Source organism: Martes martes (assembly GCF_963455335.1).
Source record: "Martes martes genome assembly, chromosome: X".
Classification (NCBI taxonomy): Eukaryota; Metazoa; Chordata; class Mammalia; order Carnivora; family Mustelidae; genus Martes; species Martes martes.
The window spans coordinates 102,468,934-102,489,600 of record NC_137897.1 but is presented as its reverse complement, the minus strand read 5'-3'; the positions used below and the strand labels follow the sequence as shown (position 1 = coordinate 102,489,600).

The following is a 20,667-nucleotide window of genomic DNA, read 5'->3' as shown; positions in this document are numbered from 1 at the left end:
TTTCCTAGCCTAGGAGACTGGAGGGTCAGCGGTCATATTAGTTCTTTAGGGCTACTGCAAACAAGTACCTCAAACTGAGTAGCTTAAACAATAGAAGTTTATTGCCTTACAGTTCTGGAAGCCAGAAGCCTGAGATTAAGGTGTCATCAGGGTGCATTCCTCTTCAGGGCTGTGAGAGAGAATCTGTTCCTTGCCTCTCTCCTGGCTTCTGATGGTTTGTTGGCAATCTTTGACACTCCTTGGCTTGTAGGTGCATCATCCCAATCTCTGCCTTCATGTTTACATGACATTCTCCCTGTTTGCATGTCTCTGTGTCCAAATATCTCCTTTCTGTATGTACACCAGTTGTATAAGTCCATAAACCCACTCAAATGACTTCATTTTAACTTGATTACCTCTGTTAAGATCCTTTTTCCAAATAAGGTCACATTCTGAGGGCTTCAAAATAAAGGGTCTTTTTGGGAGGGGGGGTTGCAACTTAAACGCATACTAGTACCATTGACAGAAATGGGCTAGTACATGGGATTGATTTGTAGAATATGAGATCAGTTTCAGATAGCAGATGGTTGGGAAATAGATATAAAAGATTTATATTCAAATCGGGGTTCAAGAAAGTAGAAGAATAGAAGATGGCAGTACGGAGGTGTTGGCTGAAGGTTGGAGAATATGATAAATGATTGTGAAAAACAAGTGAGAGAAAGAAGAGCAAAGGGCTAAATACAGAACTTTGGTGGCTACCCACAGTAAGGGAGGGGGAAAGAAAAGGAGTTTGCATAGCAGTTAGGAGAACAGTCTAGGTGCACCTGGATGGCTCAGTTGGTTAAGCATTGGACTCTCAGGTCATGATCTCAGGATCCTGGGATAGAGCCCTGTGTCAGGCTGTGCACTCAGTGGGGAGTCTGCTTGAGGATTCACTGACTGTCTCCCCACCCCCTCTCTAAATAAATAAACAAACAAATAAATCTTTTTAAAGGGAAAGAGCAGCCTAAGAAGCTGGAAAAAAAACTAGAAAAACATTGGATTATAGAGCCCACGAGAAGAATCTATAGAAGAAAGGAATTGAGAACAGCATTGGGCAAGAACTATTTAAGTAGGGTGATAGAGGTAGGGGCCAGAACATATGACGTTAAGGAGAGGAAGTGGACAAAGACCACAGGTCAGAAAGTTGGGTACTGAGCAAAAGCAAATGCAGGCATTATAAATGGCAGTTAGAATGGGTGACAAAGTTAAAGTTAAGGTTTTTGTTGTTGTTCAATAGAAGGGAAGGCAGCCATGGAGAGAGCAAGGTTGAAGATGCTTGAGAGTGAAAGAGTACTTATGGATAATTATGGAAATGGAATCCTGGAGAAGAATGGGAAGTGATCCAAACTCAGGTGGAGTTTTCTTTAGAGAGGGGAGAACCCTCTTCCTCTGAGACAAGGGAGGTAAAGCTAAATGTATGCATCCCAAGCTTCTCCATATACCCAGAGATTGGTCAACTATTGATTAAGAAAATGCTTTGGAAATAAGACCATGAGGAAACAAGAGCAGACTTGGAATATATACCCTGGGCAGGATGGAAGGAAGAAATCAGTGAGAGGTAAGAGACCCACCAGCAAGGCCAACATGAGTCTGTATTGACCAGGACTGCCCAGCTGTGCAATTTCCTATAAGAGTCCTCTGCAGCCCAGGATAAGGTGCAGACAAAGTTGAATCAAGTGACTATGAGCTAGAAATTGGCATGGTAAGACTGGCCAAAAGTTTTCAGGAAGGTGAAGGAATATAGAGTACTAAGGAGTTTGCATTGGAATCTGTTTAGCCAGAAAATAGTTAATGGACTGGGTGAAGTTGGGCACTCCAAGAAATTAAAGGTCCCAGCAAAGAAAGTGAACAGCATCTCAGGGTGATGAGAGGCAGTGAAGTAACTGACAGATGAAGATACCGTGTTTGAGAGCAGAACTTAGAGATCTCAGGAGAGACAGTGAAGTCCCTGGTGCATGCATACTGGTAGAAGCCTCACTGAAGTAATGACCTGCAGAGGTAAGGAAAACAAGGCTTTGGGAGGTCAGGGAACTCAAAAATTTCCCTGAACTGGCCTGCAACCACTCATATCATCTCCCTCTCTCTTTCAACTATGTTCTTTTTGATTTTTTCTCTTTGTGAATCACTCCAGCTCAAACTTTTCTGGGGACCCTTGAGAGGAATGTTGCACATTTTCCCTTCTTGAATTTGGTAACATTTGTTACACATCTTCCTTCAATGATTTGGTGACATTTTTAAGCATCTCTTATAATGCAGCTTTGTGAGGATGGCCAACCCCCTGAATTTGCTTCCATTAAAATTGTTGTTGTTTTCTTTGTACCATCAAAGAAACTTGGGCATTATTTTTTTTTAATATTTTATTTATTTATTTGACAGAAATAACAAGTAGGCAGAGAGGCAGGTGGGGGTGGGAGGTGAGCAGGCTCCCCGCTGAGCAGAGAGCCCGATGCGGGGCTCGATCCCAGGACCCTGAGATCATGACCTGAGCTGAAGGCAGAGGCTTAACCCACTGAGCCACCCAGGTGCCCCTAGGCATTAATTTTTTAATGGTACAAAATCCTTTTAGATCTTTTGTCATAGAAAAACATCTGGAATTTTGCTCTGAGTGGCTCCTCTAAAAAGAGGAGTTTGCAGCTACCTTCATACTTTCATAGTGCCATGATGAACTGGCAGCCTTCAGATCTGAGGAGTCATCCCCATAAAAAGAAACATTTTCCCCACATAGGAAATAGTCAAAAAGGAGCAGCCAAGAACTAATGATGGCAAGATACAAATAAATTCACTGTACTATGCTCTTTGGTATCAGGACTAATGGATTCACCTACTCAAACATATTATTAAAAGGTAATATTGAACTTTTCAATGTTCTGGCAATGTACAAAGAACTCCAACTTCAGAAATGGGCCAATTAATATTAAGTCTGTGAAAGTAAAAACTTGGTGTCCTCATTAAAATGACAAAAACCCTCATTTCAGGGAGTGGGAAATATATTTCATAAGTAAGGTGCCCTGGTGGCATTAGAGGAGATCACATTCTCTTTTGCTTAGTGACAGGTCCAAACTGAGGAGATTATTATCTGTTTGCACTTGGCTGCAGGAATCTATCTCCTCATGTCAGCATGCCCTTTCCCCCTGGGAGAGAAGCAGTCTCTCCTCCTCATTTGCTCAGAGAGAAAATATTTTCACATTTAAACTGGAGACAGTGCCTCTAACCATTCTCCTAGATCTCTACCCTTTTCCACATTTCTCCACAAGACTCATAAGACATGAGCATAATCACTAGCCTGCAGTACGAGAAGAAACAAAAGGAGGAAGATGAAATACCACTACTTAGTATTGAGCCATATGCCTTGCCAGAGGACAAACATGCAAACCAAAGCAGAAATGAATAACTGTCTATCTGTAGCAGTCACTTGATTTACAGAGGAACCTCTGTGTTATTCAGTGGAACTCCAGTCCAGTTTGAGATGCTATCCTTGGTACTGATCCAACAAGCAAATCAAATATTTCTTCCCATTGGCAGATAGCTTGTGTCCCTTCTGCCATACACTTTCCTATATACAGTCATCTTCACTTTTAGCATCTTCTTTTAGTGCTGTGATTGTGAGGAATGCTGCCTGCCCAACAACAGGTATCCCAGCTGTTGGGAGAGATGGCAAGGATAGATAGTATTTACAGTGCTGGGACTTCAATTCTCCGTGTAACAGTTTTCTCTTCAGAGACCAAAAGCCGTATGATTACAGCAAAAATTAAGATCCATAATAAAATCAAACATACAATGAATGTGTCATGCCAAATTTTTTCATAATTTCTTTTTAAAACTAAAATACAAGGTTCAAACTGCCATACCAGGATAATTGCATAGCCATTCACAAAAAACAAGAAAACATGTAATAGGAAGGATTGCCACTCTCTTATTTGGATAGACGATCTGATTACATCAGCCTGCATTGATAACTGATTGTTTCAGGAAAACCCTCAGGTTGAAAGCACAGAATTAAACCCCACCCCACCCCTGAAGGAGCTTTCTTTTAAGAATACGGGGTGTTTTCTCCCTCAGAATATGGTTTTATTCTATATATTTCATCTTTGTAAAGCACAACTTCCTTCCATTTATTGTAGAGAATGAATCTTTTCTTTGAAATCCTTTTAGAGAACTCTTCTTCTACCACTTACAGCTAATAATCTTGAAGATTTGATTTCCATTACTTTTTTTTACTTTCTTCTACCCAAAGTCCCTCCCTCATAAGTAACTGAAAAAATTCACACCTTTAACAAGTTGCCTTTTAACATTCTTTACATTTAATATACAGGTTTGTAATTTTGATTCATTTTGATAACATCTCTTTTTGGCTTTTTGCTGTGTTAGGAATCAAAAAAGGAATAAACTACAAATGTTTCCATTAATTTAGACTGTGAGCCATAGAGATTAGTGGAATCTCATTTTTTACCATTATCATAAGCCTGGTACAGGGAAGGTCCTTGGTGTTTGTTGAATGAATGAAAATCCTCTGATTAAACATTTTGTAATAGGTTTTCAGATTTTGGGCCTTGAAAAATGAGCCCTAACCATAAATAAAGCTAACCAAGTTTTCCTCTTGTGTCTTAGGGTTTTTTTAATTAATAAATTAATGTTTTAGAGCAGTCTTAGATTTACAACAATATTAAACAAGAAGTAAAGAGCTTCCAAATACCTGTCTCTCCCACATACATACATAGTCCCCCCGCCACTACTGACATCCTGCACCACAGGGGTACATTGGTTACAATCAGCGAATACATCATTATCGCCCAAAGTTCATAGTTTGCATTAGAGTTCACTCTTGGTGTTGTACATTCTATGGGTTTAAATGTTAAAATGTATGTATCTGCCATTATAGTATCATACAGAATAGTTCCACTGCCCTAAAAATCCTCTGTGCTCTGCCTATTCGTTCTTCCCTCCCCCTAACCCCTGGCAACAAGGTTAGGGATTTTTTTTTTAATCTTTTTACTGACTCCATTGTTTTGCCTTTTCCAGAATGCCATATAGTTGGAGTCATACAGTTATGTAGCATTTTCAGTTGGCTTCTTTCACTTAGTAATATGCATTTACATTTCCTCCAAGTCTTTCCATGATTTAATCACTAATTTCTTTTTAGCACTAAATAATATTCCATTTCTGGATATACCACAGTTTGTTTACCCATTAATCTACTAAAGAACATCGCAGTTGTTTCCAAGTTGGGGAAATTTTAAAATTGCCAGAAGAAATCTGCTATAAAATCCGTGTGCATATTTTTGTGGGGACATAAGTTTTCAGTTCACTTGGGTAAATATGAGGGAGCACGATTGCTGAATTACATGGTAAGAGTCTGTTTAGTTTTATAAGAAAGTGCCAGTAGAATTTTGTATTCCCACCAGCAATGAGGGAGAGTGTCTGTTTGCTGCACATCCTCACCAGCCCTTGGTGTTATCATTATTTTGGATTTTGGCCGTTCTAATAGGTGTGTAGTGGTATCTTATTGTTCTTTTAATATGTAATTCCCTAATGATGTATGACATATGACATATGATGATGCTTAGATGCCATGGATATATCTTTGATGAGGTGTCTTTTCAGGTCTAATTTTTTGGCATTTATCCTGTTTGATGTTCTCTGAACTTCCTGGATCTGTGGTTTGGTGTCTGGTAATAATTTGGTGGGAAAAGTTCAGCAATTATTGCTTCACCTGTTGCTTCCATTCCTTTCTTTCTTTCCCTTCTAATATTCTTATGAAATGTATCATTTGTGGTTGTGCCATAGTTCTTGGATATTCTGCTTGGGGGGGTGGTTAATGCTTTTTTTCTCTTTGCTTTTCAGGTTAGGCAGTTTCTATTGTCATACCCTCGAGCTCAGAGATTCTTCTCTCAGCCATGTCCAGTCTTTTAATAAGCACATCTAAGGCATTTTTTCATTTCTGTTACAGTATTATTTTTTTTAATCTCTAGCATGTCTATTTGATTCTTCCTTAGAATTTCCATCTCTCTGTTTACATTATCCATCTGTTCTTTCATGGTATCTACTTTTCCCATTAAAGCCCTTAGCATACTAATCATAGCCATTTTATATTCCTGGTCGATAATTCCAACATTCATGCTGTATCTGACTTGTATTCTGATCCCCATTCAGTCTCTTCAAACTGTGTTTCTTTGTTTGGTTGGTTGGTTTTTGTTTTTGTTTGTTTTTTACCTTTTAGTATGCCTTTTAATCTTTTGTTGAAATCTGGACATGATGTACTGGATAAAAAGATCTCCAGTAAATAAGACTTTAGTGTTGTGGTAGTTAAGTATGGGAAAGCATTATTTAGTCCTGTGATCAGGTCTCTGTCTTGTAGTGAGCATATACCTCTGGACTGTGAATTTCATAAGTGCTTCTCAGTTTTTTGTCCCCCCTTACTTGGGGCAGGATGGCTGGAAGGTATTTCCCTTCTCCAGGTCAGTTAGGCTTCGGTAATACCCTAGCAGGTTAGGCTCCAGTAAAATAGTTTCTTATGAAGGCAGGCCTTGTTAAGAAGAACAGAATGCTCTGGTGTATTTCAAAATCGTTTCTTTTCCCTACCCCCTGATGGAAGCACAAGGGGAATTTTTCTCTCATATTCATTATAAGGACTTGGTTATGACTGAGTCCCTCTGAAATTTTTAAATCTCAGACTTGCCCACACTGAGCCTCCAGCAATTAGCCAATTACAATTTAGGTTTTTTTACTTGCCACCAGTTCCTGTGGAGCTTCCTGCCCATAGGTTTCTGGTCTGGTAAGTTATGATTCTCTAGATTCTCCTGTCACTCCGGTTTCAGGGGCAGCAGTTTGCCCTGTGACCTCACTTCTCTGGTGGATCTAAGATGAGTTGTTGATTTTTCAGTTTATTCAGCATTTTATTCTTTGTTAGGATGGAATGTTGACTTCTAAACTCCTTATACACTAGACCAGAAACCAGAGTCTAGTGACTTAATTTTTATATTTACCTTTCCTCTATAGGATAGTAAAGATTACACTTTTTTATTTTTATTTTATTTTTTTTTTTTTTATTTATTTGTCCGAGAGAGAGAGGAGCGAGAGTGAGCACAAGTAGACAGAGTGGCAGGCAGAGGCAGAGGGAGAAGCAGGCTCCCTGCCGAGCAAGGAGCCCGATGTGGGACTCGATCCCAGGACGCTGGGATCATGACCTGAGCCGAAGGCAGCTGCTTAACCAACTGAGCCACCCAGGCGTCCCAAGATTACACTTTTTTAAAAACTGCCTTGCAAGATTGTCACATGGACAGTCATCAGTTCAAGAAAAATAGCCCTACACTTTATCATTACAGAACTCTTATCATTTGCTGCCTTCCAAATAAAAGTGACCAATGTTAGCTGGGAATATCTGAGTTATATTTGGGGTGACAAATATGAAGCATGTTGGGGATTTCAGGGTGCTGGAATCCTATGTTCCTTTACAAAAATGGTTCTGTGTGCTTCTGGGTCCATCTCTTGCTGCCATGGCCACCTCAAACCTAAAGTTGCTCAAGAGATTTTTTTATACGTGTCCATTAAAAACTACCAAGTTTTCATGGGGCTAAGGTGAACCACAAAGAGTATGGATAGATGGAGGTTCGACTTTATATTGACCGCTTAACTTTAGTATCACAGGCAGAAACTCTGAAGGAAGAAAATGACAGCCTCCGTTGGCAGCTCGACGCCTATCGGAATGAGGTAGAATTGCTCAAGCAAGAACAAGGCAAAGCCCCCAGAGAAGATGACCCCAACAAGGAAGAGCAGCTGAAACTCCTGCAGCAAGCCCTGCAAGGAATGCAACAGGTAAAGGCTCTTTGGTTTTCTGAGCTTTTAGGAAGGCTAACATCAGCTCCTCACCTGGAAAAATGTCCCCTGCCAGCAAAGAGAATAGCAAACCTCTTATTTTTCTTGATATTCTGCTCTCTGGCATAGCCGAAGAAGGGTCTATGTTATGGTTAATGAAATATTCTGGCCAATACAAAGGTAGCAGTGGATCACCAATTTTCTTTTTCTTTTTTTTTAAGATTTTATTTATTTATTTGTCAGAGAGAGATCACAAGCAGGGGGAGTAGCAGGCAAAGGGAGAAGCGGACTCCCTGCTGAGAAGGGAGATGATGTGGGACTCAGTCCCAGGACCCTAGGATCGTGCACTGAGCTGAAAGCAGACATTTAACCAACTGAGCCATCCAGGTGTCCCATGGATCACCTATTTTCTTTTTTTAAAGATTTTTTTTTTATTTATTTGTCAGAGAGAGAGAGCGCAAGAGAGCGAGCACAGGCAGGCAGAGGCAGAGGGAGAAGCAGGCTCCCTGCTGAGCAAGGAGCCTGATGTGGGACTCGATCCCGGGACGCTGGGATCATGACCTGAGCCGAAGGCAGCTGCTTAACCAACTGAGCCACCCAGTCATCCCGGATCACCTATTTTCAAAGGATGTACATTCAGTAAAAAAATACTTGACACTCAAACTACACCAAACATAATCTAATCTTTTCTTTCTGCTTCAGAAGGTGCTTTGGAATCTGTACAGGGCCTCGAGGTCTTTATGCAGGTCTTCAGTTACCTAGATAGAAAAAGTAGTGTCTCCTTGATCCAGTGCTGGACGATGCAGCCTGTTAGAAGAAATGGCAGGAATCTTACCCTTGTTTTTTTACTATCAGTGCTTTAGGCACATAATATCAATTTGTTTTTATTTTGTTTTGTTTTCACAGTCATTTCTGTGAATGAGTTTACCTGCACATTATTCCAAGTATAAAAAGTAAAGTAAATAGATGTATCCAACTGTAATTGCATTCAAATACAACAGTGTGTAATAGATGCTCAATGTCTAGATGTTTTATGTAAGCATCAGCACAGTGAGCCTACCGTTTAAAAGATATTACCATCTGTTCCCATCATAATAAAGGAGTAGTATTTTTGAGTAAGGGTACTATCCTCTTCTGTCTTGTCAGATGACCAGCCGTTTTCCTTACAATTTAAATTGAGCAATATTTTTTAATTGTATGCCTTGGAATTATCTGGGGCAAAGCTTATTGCTGACTGGAAATCACAGATTGTGAACAAGGAGTCTCTTCTGGCACTAGGAGCCCTGTGTTCCTATTACTTCTGCTACCACTGTCTTCCTGTGTGACAAGCAACATCACATTAATATTTCACCTTTCCTATTAGTAAAATGTGTGAAGTAATGCTTACCTTCCTTTTACTGTCACTATGGAATTTAATTAGAACATGTAAATTATATCTGAGATCTTTTCACCAAAAAAAAAATGCATCTCTTCAGCTAGACTTCAGAGAATTTTGACAACATACATTGTACTGTGTGTGTTTTAGCTCTTCCAATGGTCTTCTTCAAGCCTCTGAAAAGCAAAACTTTGGAAACATTTTTTGTTGTTTTTCTCTCTTACCTTGATTTTGAAACCATTCCACAGAAGGACAGTTCTGCTACTGAAATACAATTTAAAGATGATGAACTTTTTTTTTCATTTCATCACTTCAGAGACCTCTGAGAAAATTAGGTCTCTACATCCTGACAAATTAATTTCACTCATTTTGATTACTTTTTATTGGAAAATAGCCTTGTAAACAAGATAAAGGTTCTCCTATCTTATCCCAAAAAGAAGTATAGTCTAACATAGTGGTTAAAAGCATGGACTGTAGTCTTGACCCAACCTGGGTTTAAATCCTAACTCTGCCACTTACTATCTGAATGGCCTAAGGCAAAGCACTAAACCTCTGTAAGCCTCAGGATTATGTGTAATAGGGTTACTTGAGGTTTATATGAGATCACACATATGAAACCTTATCCACATGTGTGACACATGTTAGATGCTAAATAAGTAATATTTTTGTAATCGTTAATGATGATGAATCCAGTTCCTTGCCTACTGATGTGGAAACAAACATTTGTAAAATGTTTCCCTCACAGAAATTGAACTTGGCTTGGAAAATGACTACTTGAAAGAATACTTTACAACATTAAGTTCTATGCAGCAACCAAGATGTTGTCCACATGAGATTAACACCATACCCTATCCTTACCCCTGGCTGAAATAGAAAAGTTAAGTGATTAGATCATTTAGTTTCTCAGATGCTTTCTAAAATATGAGTAAATTCAAAAGAAGTTCCTAAGAGCTAGATAAAATAACTTGAAGTGAAAAGTACCCTGATTTTCCCTTCGGTATCTCTGCATGGAGAGATGATTGTGTGGGCTGGAAGAAAGTGAGGCAGGCCAGCCTACTATCTAACTTCAGCCAGGGCTTTGAAATGAAGTGTGACTCCTCAAGACTTGATTGTCTTTGGTCTGTCTTGTAGCATCTACTCAAAGTCCAAGAGGAATTCAAAAGGAAAGAAGCTGAACTTGAAAAAGTCAAGGATGACAAATTGCAGGTGGAAAAAATGTTGGAAAATCTTGAAAAGGTACATCGGCATTTGTGAACCCTTGCCCTTGCCCTCCCCCCGACCTTTTGCAGTGGCAATGAAAATGCCCTGCAAATTCCTGGACTAGGAACCACCCTAGAATGCTTGGCTGAGTGGGGATTAAAAGCCCTCTCTCTGGGGTAATTCCTGAATCAAGGGCTCTGCCTTTAGATGTGAGCCCTTGGCATATCTAAGGATTCTGGAGAGTGTACTTTTCAATGAATACAAAGTTAGTCCATCCCTAAAATTCCTCAGTCTTTCCCTCTTGGAGGAGACCAGCGTGTATACTTCATTCTTGCTTCATCTTGCCAAGCAAATAGCAACATAGAAAACGCAGGTGGAAAAAAAAAAAAAGAAAATGTGGGTGACACAGAGTACCTTTAATGAACTGTTTCATTAAAGGAAGATGCACAAGTACAACTAGAACATGGGCATTTCTTTGCAGACACTCCATCTAGTGTAATAATGAGCAGCTGCAGGTGAAATAGCCAAAACCCAAAGGGGAGAAAACGTGTGGAAAGTAAATAAAAAGACAGAATATTCTAATGCTTGATGATTGCAGCATAGAAGGGCAAGATGGGACTTTGCAGCAATAAAAGCTGCCAGTGAGGGCCTCTTAGGGAGCCTCCTAACATCTGGATAGGTTACTGTGTCACAAGCAGGAATCAGGTGCCCAGTCTACTTGGGGTGTGTAAAGTCTACTGATGGTGTCTCCCAACCATACCTCCCTAATCATTTGTATGCCTGAACATTCAACTGAAGCAATCCTCTGAAAAGGAAGACCCATTGACTGTAACTGCCTGATTTTAATGTCTCAGAAGGAAGAGATTAGGAGCTCAGACCAAGAGCAATCAACCAAGAGAAATCAACAATGCTACAGTTCCATAAGAACTTGTGCTCTTTATTTCTCACGCTCAGCTCAAAAAGATGCAGCGCATATAGGCCCTGGGTGTGTTTGCCAGCATAGTGACTTCCCCCAGAGTGCCATTGAGAACTGGCAGCCTTGGTGTAGTTGAAACAAATGATTGAAAGTGTTTTCTTCTGGAGGCCATTTGCAATATGCTTTTAATTCTTCCACTTCATAAAACCAGCTCACTTTCTAGTTTTGTGGGCGCTATTAAAGAAACGAGTGCAATCCCAGAGAAATTCATTTATCAAGCATTTAATTGAAAAGTGCCAAAGCTGCTCTGTGTAGCAGGAATTTCCCTATACTTTCAGAGCTGCTAAAATGTCTTGGAGCTGCTACATGGCTGTTTGGCTTCTTGCGTAAAATGGAATGCGTAACCAGAAGACTATTGATAGACATGAGGTTATGCTAATAACATTACGCTTAGGATCATTCTCTAGGATTGACATCACAAATTAATTTAAGAGCATTTTTGGCGCTTTAGTGTAAGCCGCTTTCTGCTTTATAAAGTATTTCATTTGAAGAAGCAAGAGGTCAAATGGCACAGAAGAACCTTAATGTATTATGCCTTAGTCTGTTTTTCATCCTGAACCTGAATATACCACGAAGCAGCAGCTAAAGAGGATAAGGGAGGAGAGCCGATTGATAATAGGGAAAATATGAGTCAGGATGTTTTTTCCTGTTACTGTAAGCAAAGCTTCTTTCAGAAAAAGTCATGGCAGTGCATTATAAACTGATCTTCTCTGGGAAGCTGATTTGTGACCAAATATTTCAACCTGACAAAATTAGGTTAGGAAGCAAAGTACCATTACGTTAGACTGCAAAAATAATTCCAGGTTGAAAGGAAGGCAATAAGTTTTGGTGAGAAGGGATCTCTTTTGTTTTTGTTCCGGTTTCTTGACAGTAAACCATAGTGTGCTATTGTCAGTGTTTTGCAATATAACAAGGTGACTTCTGTCTGTCTTACTGCAAAAAGAGCTAGCTCTTTGAATCTGCCAGTAAAATTCAAGCTGATAAACATCTCTTCAATATGCCTTCCAATTTTTTTTAAATGCCAGCTATAATAAAATTGAAGTCAGGTTTCAGTAAGGCTACATTCCTATTCAGGATGGCTAAAACTTCTTAGGATGCGTTTACATCTTGAATCAACCCCAATCTGTTAAACTCTCACACTTAAGAAATGGCTTACTGGATCATTTAATGTTTTAAGGGGGTTAGAAGGAGATGTACAACCCGTGGCTTAGAAGTGAGCCAGTATTTTAAATCAAACTTGGCATGATGGTTACTGCCTGGATTGGATTCTAAAGGCCAAAGATTGAGTAGGTCATCAAGAAAGTCTTCCTTTCTGACTACAGCCAGGAAACCTGTAAATCCACAAAACAATGTGTCTTGTAGCATAGACCGTTCATTTCATTCATGGGCAACATCCTGGAAGCTTTGAAGGCATCTTTAAAGAAAACAGAAGGACACCTGTCTGTGCTGAGGGCTTGTGGAAGGGAAAAAGTGACAAAGCATTTGAGTCAGCCATGATCTGCCCCCACTAGGAGCATTTCCCCAACATTTTCTTTTCTAATAGCAGTAAGACTGGTAGCAGTGATTTCTTTTATTCCTTCTTCTCAAGGCTCTTCCTTCACATTTATAATACAGAAAAGATGTTCTCAGTGCCAAAAGAGAGAAAGAAAGATCCATGAAAGGTCTGGACGTATTTTTCAGTTTGATTGCTGGTCATTAATTTCACCTGAGTATCTTTTACGAAACATACATGCTATGCTCAGAAAGAGAGAACTTTCAACAACAAAGAAAGCCACTGAGTAATGATATTTTGGTCATGGTCATTTCTTGATATGAAGTCAGGAATATCCTAACTGATAATGTCTTTATCAGGGAGAAGAGAGAGTTGATAGTCAATAAATGGAAGCTCTAATTTTTAGTTCAAAAGCCAACAGTTGATTATTTGGGAGTAGATTAGCTACACTGTTGATTCCCCACTCAGAGATGGGACCTGCCTTTAGCAGAGTGTGGACCTAAAATTGAAAAGAACAATCGTTTTGGCAGTGGCTGGCCCGGCGTGAAATCTAGGCTCTACCACGTCCTAGAAATGTGATCTAAGGCAATTTACCTAATTTACTTAAGCCTCAGTTTCCTCATTTGTAGGATGGAGATAACACATACCTAACAGTGCCTGGCACCTAGTAGGCAGTAAATGTTGGATCTGGTTCCCCAGATTACCTGTATAGAGTCAAGAATGATGAAGGCGGGGGAAAAAAAGTGACAAAGATGAATGTCTAAATTTTTCTGTGTTTTGGAGCCATGTAAAGAAGTTTTGGATGATCTGTGATGCTTTTGCATCAATTAATGTTATTTTCTCTCCCATTCAGTCATCAAAATTGTACAGTATCGTTTTGGGGGTACTACATTTGAAAGTTCCCTGTTGTGTAATCAAATCCAAGTCTGTTACCCAGGAAGGTGAACTGACTCAGGAAGCATATTATTCCCACAGGAAGACTGTGCTACTAGACTGTGTACATCGAGCCAGGACAGTGAGTACCCTCTTGAGAAGACCCTGAACAGCAGCCCTATCAAATCTGAACGTGAAGCACTGCTCGTGGGTAAGGAACACACATACAATGTATTAACTATGGTGGAGGGGGAAAGGGTTTCATCTAAGATGAATATACCCACCAGGCAGTTGTGAAGCATGACAATGCACGGACCCAGAGTCCTGAAGACGACAGGATAAGAATAAGTATAGACTTCATAGAAATGGTAACAGCAGCTCCCAGTCCTCCTCAAGCTCCTGTGGTTGCTGCCACATCAAATGTGTGGGTGTAAGCATAAGAAAGGGACTGCTGGAGAAACACGTTGTACATTTTTAAAATCTCTATGTGAGGATAGCAGAGCCCTCTCACTCCCACTCAAGGTTATAATGCGCACACTGTTTGGCAGAGAACTTTCCCAGATGAACCTCTGGAGGAAGTATATGCCTCTTAGAAATTTTTCTTCCAGGTTACTGGCAGATGACTCAGGAGGTTGTCTGTTGAGTGTTGGACACTGGAGGGCTTGGACGAGATAAATGCTAGAATTGCTCTCATTATATAAAAATCATCCACAGAGGCAAGAGAGAACACATGGTTGAGGAGTCAACAGATCTGGTTTCCCGTTTGACCCTACCATTTCCTTTCTGAGCTTCAGGAAGGAAGCACAATGGGCAGAATCATATTACCTGTCTCAAAGGGCAGCTGCGAGTATTAACTAAGATAATTCATCTGAATCCCTTAGCACAGTGTGCAGCCCATAGGAAGTCCTCAGTAAAATGAGAACCATTTTGCACTTAACAGTATTCTGCCCAAATTCTTGTTGACTTGATATTCCATTTGGAGAATAGTGACAGCTCAAAGTCCTAAAATATTCAGTCATTTCCAAGGGGCTGATACTGGGCCTCAACAGATAATCCCAGCTGCTTTCTAGGAAGCCGAACCCCACAGCAGCCCCACCCCAATCTCAGAAGTTCTTCACACTGATTGGCTTCTACATAGTTTGAAGATTTATCTGCCTTCTTTGGTAATGGATATTGTAGTCAGATTTAGCACTTTGATATGTTAATAAAGATGCACAAGGGAATCTGCCATTGAGTCTTCAAGAAAAGTGACAACTTATTTCCATTTTACAACTCAAAGTTCCTTAACAAATTGGCATGGCAACGGGGAGAGCTGACAGAGAAGAGCTGGGGGTAGAAGGAAGCCTCTGTGAATGGATAGTTCTAGAAACAAAGATTCTTAAGATAAGTGTTTCTTATTTTGTTTTTCTTTTTGGCTTTTTTTTCTTGTTTTGTTTTTTAAAGAATATAGTCTTGGGCTGACAGAAAGGAAAATCTATTTTTTAAAATTGGTTCTTTGGGTGTGAACCCACAGAAACTGCTTAGTGTTTTGAAACCTATGGAGTTATTTCTCATCATTTGACAGACAGCCTGCCTTGGCTGTAGCACCTAGAATTACTTTGGACATGAACGTCTTTTTTAGAATTTAACTTTCTCGGCTTCAGTCAGTGTATAGCAATTCAATTTACTTCTTCATTTAAGAATCACATAGTGTTATAAGTAATAGCATCCATTTCGAACAGATTTTGAACTCTACCATCAGCTCCTCCTGGATCCCCCAGCCCACCTCCTTGCCCTGTGATTTTTGGAGGATTTTCACAAAGAACTGATTTGAACTTCCAGCTACAACTCAGACTGGTGATATTCTTTATCAGTCACTTGAAGGAATAGACAAGTTGTAGTCTATAAACCAAATCAAATTTAGCTTTTATTTCTTGGCAGTTCTCAGCAAATTCAATTCTGGGACTATTTGATGGACTTAAGATCTTATGAAAAGAGAGGAATTCAAGAAATCCAAAGAAAGAAATAGTAGGCCTTTGAACAATTTATGTTCTACCTGTTGCCAGGGAAGAAGTATTAGAATAATTAACCTGATATCCAGAACAGTCAAGGCAGTGTGTATAGCTGCCAACCACCCCATAGTTACACTGAGTGAAAATTATGTACATTCCTGAAGGCTCTAAACTTCTATTTTAAAAAATGTGTTACTTGAAGAAATTTAGAGCTCTAAGCACAAACAAATGCTAGTGACCACTTGAGTGAGTGAAATGTTTGGCTTTTCTTTATGGAGCTACTCACAGGATAAAACGAAATATAATCAGCAGATTCTCTTGTGAGAGGCATGAAGTGAATCAAGCAAAGTACCTGATTTGTACATTTACCACAACAGTAAGACATTATTAATGCATAAGAAGCTCAAGTCCAATTTAAAGACTGTGCAGAATAACTGCAAAAGGCCAGCACACTGTAAATTCATTATAAAATTCCAAATTCATTGTGAAATGTAGAACTCCAATGGTCTTTAGCCATCATGAATGATGGAAGTGACTCTTCCAATGCCAGCTTTTCCACAGGTGATACAGTGTTGTGAGAGGTAGTATATGCGGTGGGTTGTTGTACAGATTAAATGAATAAAATGTATATAAACTTAGAATAGTACCCAGTATGTAGTATGTGGTACATGTGAGTTAGCTCTCATTTCAAATATAATGCTCAAGTGTAACCTCCATGGTATTGTTACTATAGGGATTATTTCCACATTTCTTCATGTCCACCCATTTGGAGCAAGCATTGAATACATCTGTTCCTACTTGCACCGTCTAGATAGTAAGGTATGTGGGGTCCTGAAATGGGTATGCAAGGGGATGGAGGGTACTTTCTTCAAGCATAAGTAAGTCATTAGTAATCACTGTAAGGAAATTTCCCTCACCCATTCTCATTGCAGTGCAGTGCAGAGCTTCTCTCTTACAGGCAGGGTGACCGGCTGCTTCCGTTTGCCTGGGACTGAGGGGTTTTCTAGGACTCGTGACTTACAATGCCAGAACCAGGAAGTCGTGGGCAAACCTGAATGACTTGTCTACTCTCCTTCCAGATACATCTTAGAAGAATTTTCCTCCTTTCTTTTAATTTCTGTATAAGCTACAAATAGCCCACTATCTCTCACCAGTCATACTTTTGTACTGACCTTTAGCCATTAGCAAATGCTAATGTTCAGAACTAGAAGCCTTACTCCAGCCAAGACTGTCACCACTGCCATTACCTAATGTTGAAATGATCAAGGCAGAGGCCAAAACAAAAGAGAGGAAACAGTAAGCCTGTGACATGGACTCAAGTTCTGCTCCCAGCTGATCTCATGGGTCACTTCCTTCCTGGGATGATGTTCTATGGGGGACACAAAGCGTCAGGGACAAGGGTAAATATTAGTTCCCTAGAAAGTTAAAGATGCCTCATAGAAGCAGGAGGGGACTCTTGACTCCTTAGAATAAATAAACCCAAGATAGAGTTTTTTTTCAGAAGCTGCATTCAGTTAAATGCGCTCGTGGATTATAGTCACTATTTCACAGGACCTGGGGCTCTTGAGATGTGGCCACTGAAATGCAGATTCCTGATAGCTAGATGTCCAAAATGTTAAGCCATTTAAGCATACGTCCTCTTAACAGAGGCGCTTGCCCATGTGGGCATCCAGCTGTGGTGACACAACCTTCTTGTGGCATTGGTTTTAGTTTGAGCCAGCGCACCCCTTTCATTTAGCTCTGGGAAGTGATACCATTCTGCAATTAAAAAGCCCATTTGACAGCAAAGGGAGAGATTGAATATGAGCACTAGGACCAAGTGGTAAGTTGCAGTGGTATGAAATTGAACTGTATTTCAGTAAAAATGATCTGGCCCTTTTTTTTTAAGTTGTAAAAAAATAATGCTACATTTTATGTTAAAAATGTGAGCAACAGAAAGACAGTGAAGGGAAAGGGAAAGTGACCCAGCCCCACCCTTCCGGGATCACCACCGTTAACAGTCTGGCATATCTTCTTTCAGACCATTTTCCGTATGTATGCTGCACCCATATTGTATGAATATACCCAGAAACATTGTATATTTATAGTTTTTGGAACGGAGATTCAACTCTATATGGTACTCTGCATGTGCATCTTTCACTTAACTGGCTACCGTCCACTACTAGCACTAGGAACAACCTCACTCCTATTCTCAGCCCATTTTCTCCTGAGCAGCTTCCTGCCAGAGTAGTGACAGGGCCTCCCAAAGAGCCTGCAGTGACACCAAAAGAATTGTTTGGTGGGGGGGGGGGGGTCCCTCCGTCCAACTTCAGGAACTTTCAGTGTGGCGGCAACTGAGAGTTTCTCCCGGGATCCCCTAGTGCTCTTCAGTAGAGCCCTAGTACCCAGGTTCACAGTTAGGAAGGATGCTACTCGTGTCAAGATGACCACCTGAAACAAGTCCTAAAGGGGCCCACAGATTTTTGATTGTGTGTGTGTGTGTGTGTGTGTGTGTGTGTGTGAGAGAGAGAGAGAGAGAGAGAGAGAGAGAAGTGGGGAGAAGGAGACGATACACAGAAGTAGAAATGCGGCATTCCTTATTTCTGTCATTTTTCCTTTGTAAAGCAATGCTTGTGTGAAGAATTCTGTCCTGCCTCCCTCCCCTCCCAAGAGGCTTTGCAGCTTCAGTAGGCCTCCACACAGCAGCAGCGGCACCGATCAGCTGTCATTCAGCTGGCTACAAACCCAAGCCTGTCCACACAGCTGACACTAGCTCTTTTCATTAGAAAGCTCAGTGGTGATCGGTCCCCAAAACGTGATGCGAAGTGAAAGGAACTAGTCACAAAAGACTATATATTGTATGATTTCACATATATAAAATTTCTAGAAAATTCAAAACCACAACGGAAAAATCTGAGTCAGGGATTGGGAGGGATAATTGAGTACAAAGGGGCATGAAGGAAGCTTCTATGGGTGATGGAATGTTCTAAAACTGAATTGTGGTGGGAGTTGCCCAATTGTATAAATGTACTAAAATTCATTACACTCTACACATAGAGTAGGTGAATTTGTTTTATGTAAATTTTTACCTACATACAGCAATTACAAAATCCGTGCAAGGGAAGCTCAGGGGGCCCTGTCCACAGGCTAGTAGAACTGCTTCTCAGTGAAGCTTCTCTGTCTGGCCCGTAGATCTGCACCAGCGATGTGGAATGTCTCATGAGCAGGCTGCAGCACACCTTCAGGCAGGAAATGACCGGGATCGGAGCCAGTCTGGAGAAGAGGTGGAAGTTCTGTGGCTTCGAGGGCCTGAAACTGGCCTGAAACTGACCTGAATGCTGCGGCCTCACAGCCTGGGCTCCTGCAAAGAAATGTGCCATAGACACGTCAAGGAAGTGATTTGTATTCTCAATGGTTTTCAAGTGAAAGTGCTTTAAATCTGCTGGGTCATTCCCAGAATATCTTATGAGTTAAAATAAGGATCCTAGAGCAGCACCTCGAGCTACAGGCCCTAAAAAGACATGGACTCAAACCCTCAAGCGCTGTAACTTGCTCCCCTTCTGTCAGTGGCTTGTGTCTTTTATTAGTGATATTGAAAAAGGCCTGAGGCTAAAGAGTATTTGGAGTATTTTCAGTGTCTGTACTACTGTCCTAGAGTTTGGTATTTTTTAAAACACTGTTAATTGAAATGTTTTGATTATTTGTATGTGATTTGTTTGTGTTTTAAACTTCTCTTCGCATTAATGTTGCTACTGCTAAGAGGAATGAGAGGAGCACTGGGTACTCTGTAAATGACATGGTCTTTCCAATACCCAGTAAGCCAGTAAGTGAATAACACAGCATCTTCTAGAAGGTGCCTGACCAGGCTCCTCTTTTAAAAGAGAAAGCATGGTTTGTGGCTTTTTGCAAAATTACTGTGAACCAAAAGTTGATAAATGTTCCAAAGTTATTTTCTCTAATATATCAGATTAAAAACACCTAGATGTAGTCACAGAAAGCAAGTGTCCAGTATGACTGGCATGTGTTTGTGCTGTTCAGAATCACCTTGTAAATAGTCTGCTTTTAAAGGAGGGCATGTTTAGTTTCAGTGAATTAAAACACACATGTGTGATTGTGTACATGCACGTACACAAACAAGTTAGCAGAAGGGATTCGTTTTAATGCCTTCCCTCTGGCCTTCTTACGAAGTCTGTTGGTCCCTTTTCTTCTGCCGTCAGCGTGTTGAAGTGCAAACTGTGTACCGCTGTAAATACTATGTTCACTTCAAGCTGAATGTTTGCAAACAGTTGATGTGAGTATTAGTAGAAAATTCTTGGTAATGAATGAACCTGGGTGCGTGAGGCTTCCTGCAAAGAACTCAGCTCCTCCTGGAGCACCGATGGCTGGGGGCACCTCCAGTTCTATGGTGCCCACCAGCAGATTGCAATGGCAAACTGTATGTGGACCAGTCAGGAAGTCCTCCTTGATGGAAACAAAAGAGAAAGGATGAAGATTTGGGGCTAATATCCTGAGGCACAGATTATCTTTTCTTCTGTGGTGTTACTAGTGCTTAAAGTAACACAAGCATGCCCTCCCTTGAGTCTTGATTCAGAATAAAAGAATGTACTAAGTAAGCAAAGCCAATGAAGAGTATTTCAGGAAAAGACTTTGTAATGAGACGTCAGTAGTGTTCAAAGTTGTATTTTTGAAAGATAAATATTCCTTTTTTATACCTCAGCTTGGTGTTCTGTTTTGAATTACTTTTCTCTAGTCCTTTAGTGAATCATCTCAATTTCTCCTTTGGAGTACCAGGATGTTGAAAGAAGATGCTAAACCTTCGCCTTGACAACTTGAAATAGGGCCCCGCAGCAGCTCAGTCTCCCAGAAAGCTCGCTTCCCCCTGAAGTACCCAGCTGTGGCAGGAGCAGGGAGCTAGGATTATTTTTACTCTAGCCCCCTCCTGGAAGCA

The 20,667-nt window shown here is 40.5% G+C and overlaps 1 protein-coding gene across 3 annotated transcripts in view; it reads left to right on the top strand.

Moving 5' to 3' along the window:
* Positions 1–20,435, top strand: part of ENOX2 (ecto-NOX disulfide-thiol exchanger 2) — a 258,742-nt gene extending 238,307 nt beyond the window's left edge. For 2 of the 3 annotated variants that reach the window (XM_080794862.1, XM_080794861.1), the window contains 5 exons: positions 7,658–7,833; positions 10,340–10,444; positions 13,852–13,960; positions 16,474–16,559; positions 18,912–20,435. In XM_080794862.1, the coding sequence (XP_080650988.1) occupies positions 7,658–7,833; positions 10,340–10,444; positions 13,852–13,960; positions 16,474–16,559; positions 18,912–19,043 (608 nt within the window). In that variant the 3' untranslated portion in view covers positions 19,044–20,435. The remainder of the gene's footprint in view (positions 1–7,657; positions 7,834–10,339; positions 10,445–13,851; positions 13,961–16,473; positions 16,560–18,911) is intronic. The other variant, XM_080794863.1, reaches the window with a different exon arrangement.
* The last annotated feature ends 232 nt before the right edge of the window (positions 20,436–20,667 follow it).